This window comes from Bison bison, unplaced genomic scaffold, assembly GCF_000754665.1.
Source record: "Bison bison bison isolate TAMUID 2011002044 unplaced genomic scaffold, Bison_UMD1.0 scf7180017864291, whole genome shotgun sequence".
Taxonomy (NCBI): Eukaryota; Metazoa; Chordata; class Mammalia; order Artiodactyla; family Bovidae; genus Bison; species Bison bison.
In genome coordinates, this window is record NW_011494863.1 from 166672 (window position 1) to 168914 (window position 2243).

General features: G+C 60.2%; 1 protein-coding gene across 4 annotated transcripts in view; it reads right to left on the reverse strand.

The window, feature by feature from the left end:
* Positions 1-152: 152 nt before the first annotated feature.
* Positions 153-2243, reverse strand: part of SIL1 (SIL1 nucleotide exchange factor) — a 250768-nt gene continuing 248677 nt past the window's right edge. For all 4 annotated transcript variants that reach the window (XM_010850316.1, XM_010850314.1, XM_010850312.1 and 1 more), the window contains exon 10: positions 153-669. In XM_010850316.1, the coding sequence (XP_010848618.1) occupies positions 313-669 (357 nt within the window). In that variant the 3' untranslated portion in view covers positions 153-312. The remainder of the gene's footprint in view (positions 670-2243) is intronic.

Here is a 2243-nt window from a genome sequence, read left to right on the forward strand (position 1 = left end):
AGCTGGGATTCTCTTAACTCCTGGGCCTGGATCCTTCCCACAGGGCCCATTACCAGGCGACCACCCAGCACATCACCAGGGCACCTCAGCAGCCTGCCACCCAGTGACCACCAAAGCGCTATGCCCAGACCACACAGACACAAACAAGACACTGGCCGTCACGCCTCCATTTAATGGCCAAGCCAGCACTGCCCAGATGATGCCCAGGCCCCAGGAGGGAAGCCCCGCCCTCCTGCCTGGTACCCCCTGAGGAGCCCACCCAAGCTGGTGCCCCTCAGTCTCACAAGTAGCGTCCCGGTGTCAGGGGCAGCCTCATCTCAGCTCCGTCAGCAAGCTGTCGATGGAGTCCAGGAGCTCCCGGAAGTAACCCTCGTCCTCACCCTCCTGGAGCTCCAGGGCGGCCAGTGCCTGGTACTCAGCCTGCAGGGTGCCCAGTGTCCTGTGGAGCTGTGTGTCCTGATGGAATCGGTCCCGGCAGGTGGCCAGGAGGGCGCCCAGCGTCTGTAGCACCTTCTCGCGGGCGTCGTGCTCTGGCAGCGCCAGGAGGTGGGCGGTGATCTCGCACCAGCCCTGCTCCTGCAGGCTGGGCAGGAGGTGCACCTGGCGATACTGCTGCAGCCTCTTGGGGGACATGTCCCACGTCAGCTCGGCATCCTCCTCCGCAAACATCTGCCATCCGCATGGCCAGGGCGGGGGTAGGGGGACATGGGACAGAGAACAGACAGAGAGCCATCAGCTCCGCCCTTCAGACTTGAAGGCGCTTGGCTGACCCGAGTCTGTCCCTTCTCTGTCCAGATCCTTGGGCCTCAAAGGCCCTTCAGGGGGAAGGTCAGCTGGATTCACAGCTCCACACATGCTCTCCAGCCCGTCCACATGTCCACCCATCTGTCCATCCATCCACTCATCCAAAAAAAAAAAAAAAAAATAACAGTGTGCCAGGTGCTGGAGAAACCAGGATGGAGACAGGATCCCTGCCCTCAAGCAGCTCGGGATCTGGGGGAGCAGGTCCTACATGTCACGGTGCATTTCGTGTAGCAGGGCGGGGCAGAGGCAGACAGTCTGGGCTCAAATCCTGCTCCACCACTGACAGCTGAATGACCAAACGGCCTTGGGCCGGCACTGAGCCTCCCTGGGACTCACTGTCACCACCCCTCAAGTGGACGAGACGACTAAGCCCCTTCAGGATGGTTGGGAGGACTTGACAGCGAACACGCAGTGCCCAGCACACGGAGCCCACCAACGAAGTGAGCTTTACCATCGTCAAATGTCAGCTGTGCCAGCGGCGGCATCACCACCACAACCACGGATCCACTCCCTCAGAGGAGTTGGGCATGGTGGGGAGAGGAAGCTGGCACTTCCCTGAGTCTTGCGAGGCTTGTGGGAGTTGTCTGAGGGGACGAGGGTGGAGGGTTCGCACACATGGAGGGTTGTGACAGGAGGCCTGGGCCCATCTCATGTTTGCAGCCCAGCAGGCTGTTACGGTGGATGGGCACGAGAGCCAGGCTGGGCACAGAACACAGAGCCCTGGGCATCCCTGGCCTCTACACCAAGGGAAGTCTGGGCAGGAAGTTACACACATGGCCTGTGTCGGTGATGTGCAGAAACCCAGCTCCAACAGAATGTGGTGGGAACCAATCCTAGCAGGCATTCAGAGGCAGGGAAGGGAACACCTTAGACCTGACAGATTACCACCTCATTTCATTACATAGAGTACTAACCACTGCACGATCACAGCACGCCACCAGGAGTCTACCAACTCACTTCACCCATCAGAGGAAGGTATGCGGAGACGAAGGAGCAGCAGTGGGCACACTAAACGCACTCTCAGGAAGAAAGAAGGACTCGCATGCCCTAACTCCAGGGGAGAATGGGGCATGCATGACAGGGCAGGCAAGAAGAAAGCCCAGAAAAAGCTCAGGGCCCACAGCAGACCACCTGATGGCTCTGGGGCTCCTCAGAGCCGGCAGAGGAAGCAGGGAAGCAGAGACGGTCAGCTTTCTGACACAGAAAAGGCTGAGAGGGATGTGGCTGTCGTTTCCTAACCTACTCCCATCCCACCAGCTCCACCCGCAAAACACCCCAGTCCTGCCAGCTCTGTGCCCTGGGGCCCTGCTCCTCGCTGTGCTTCTCAGTCCCCTGCCTCCCGGGCCCAGCCTGCCCCCTCCAGACCTCACCCCAAACCCTTCACACTGGGCATTTCTGACCATAAAGATAGACTCCCACCCTGGGACGTGGAGGCGCTG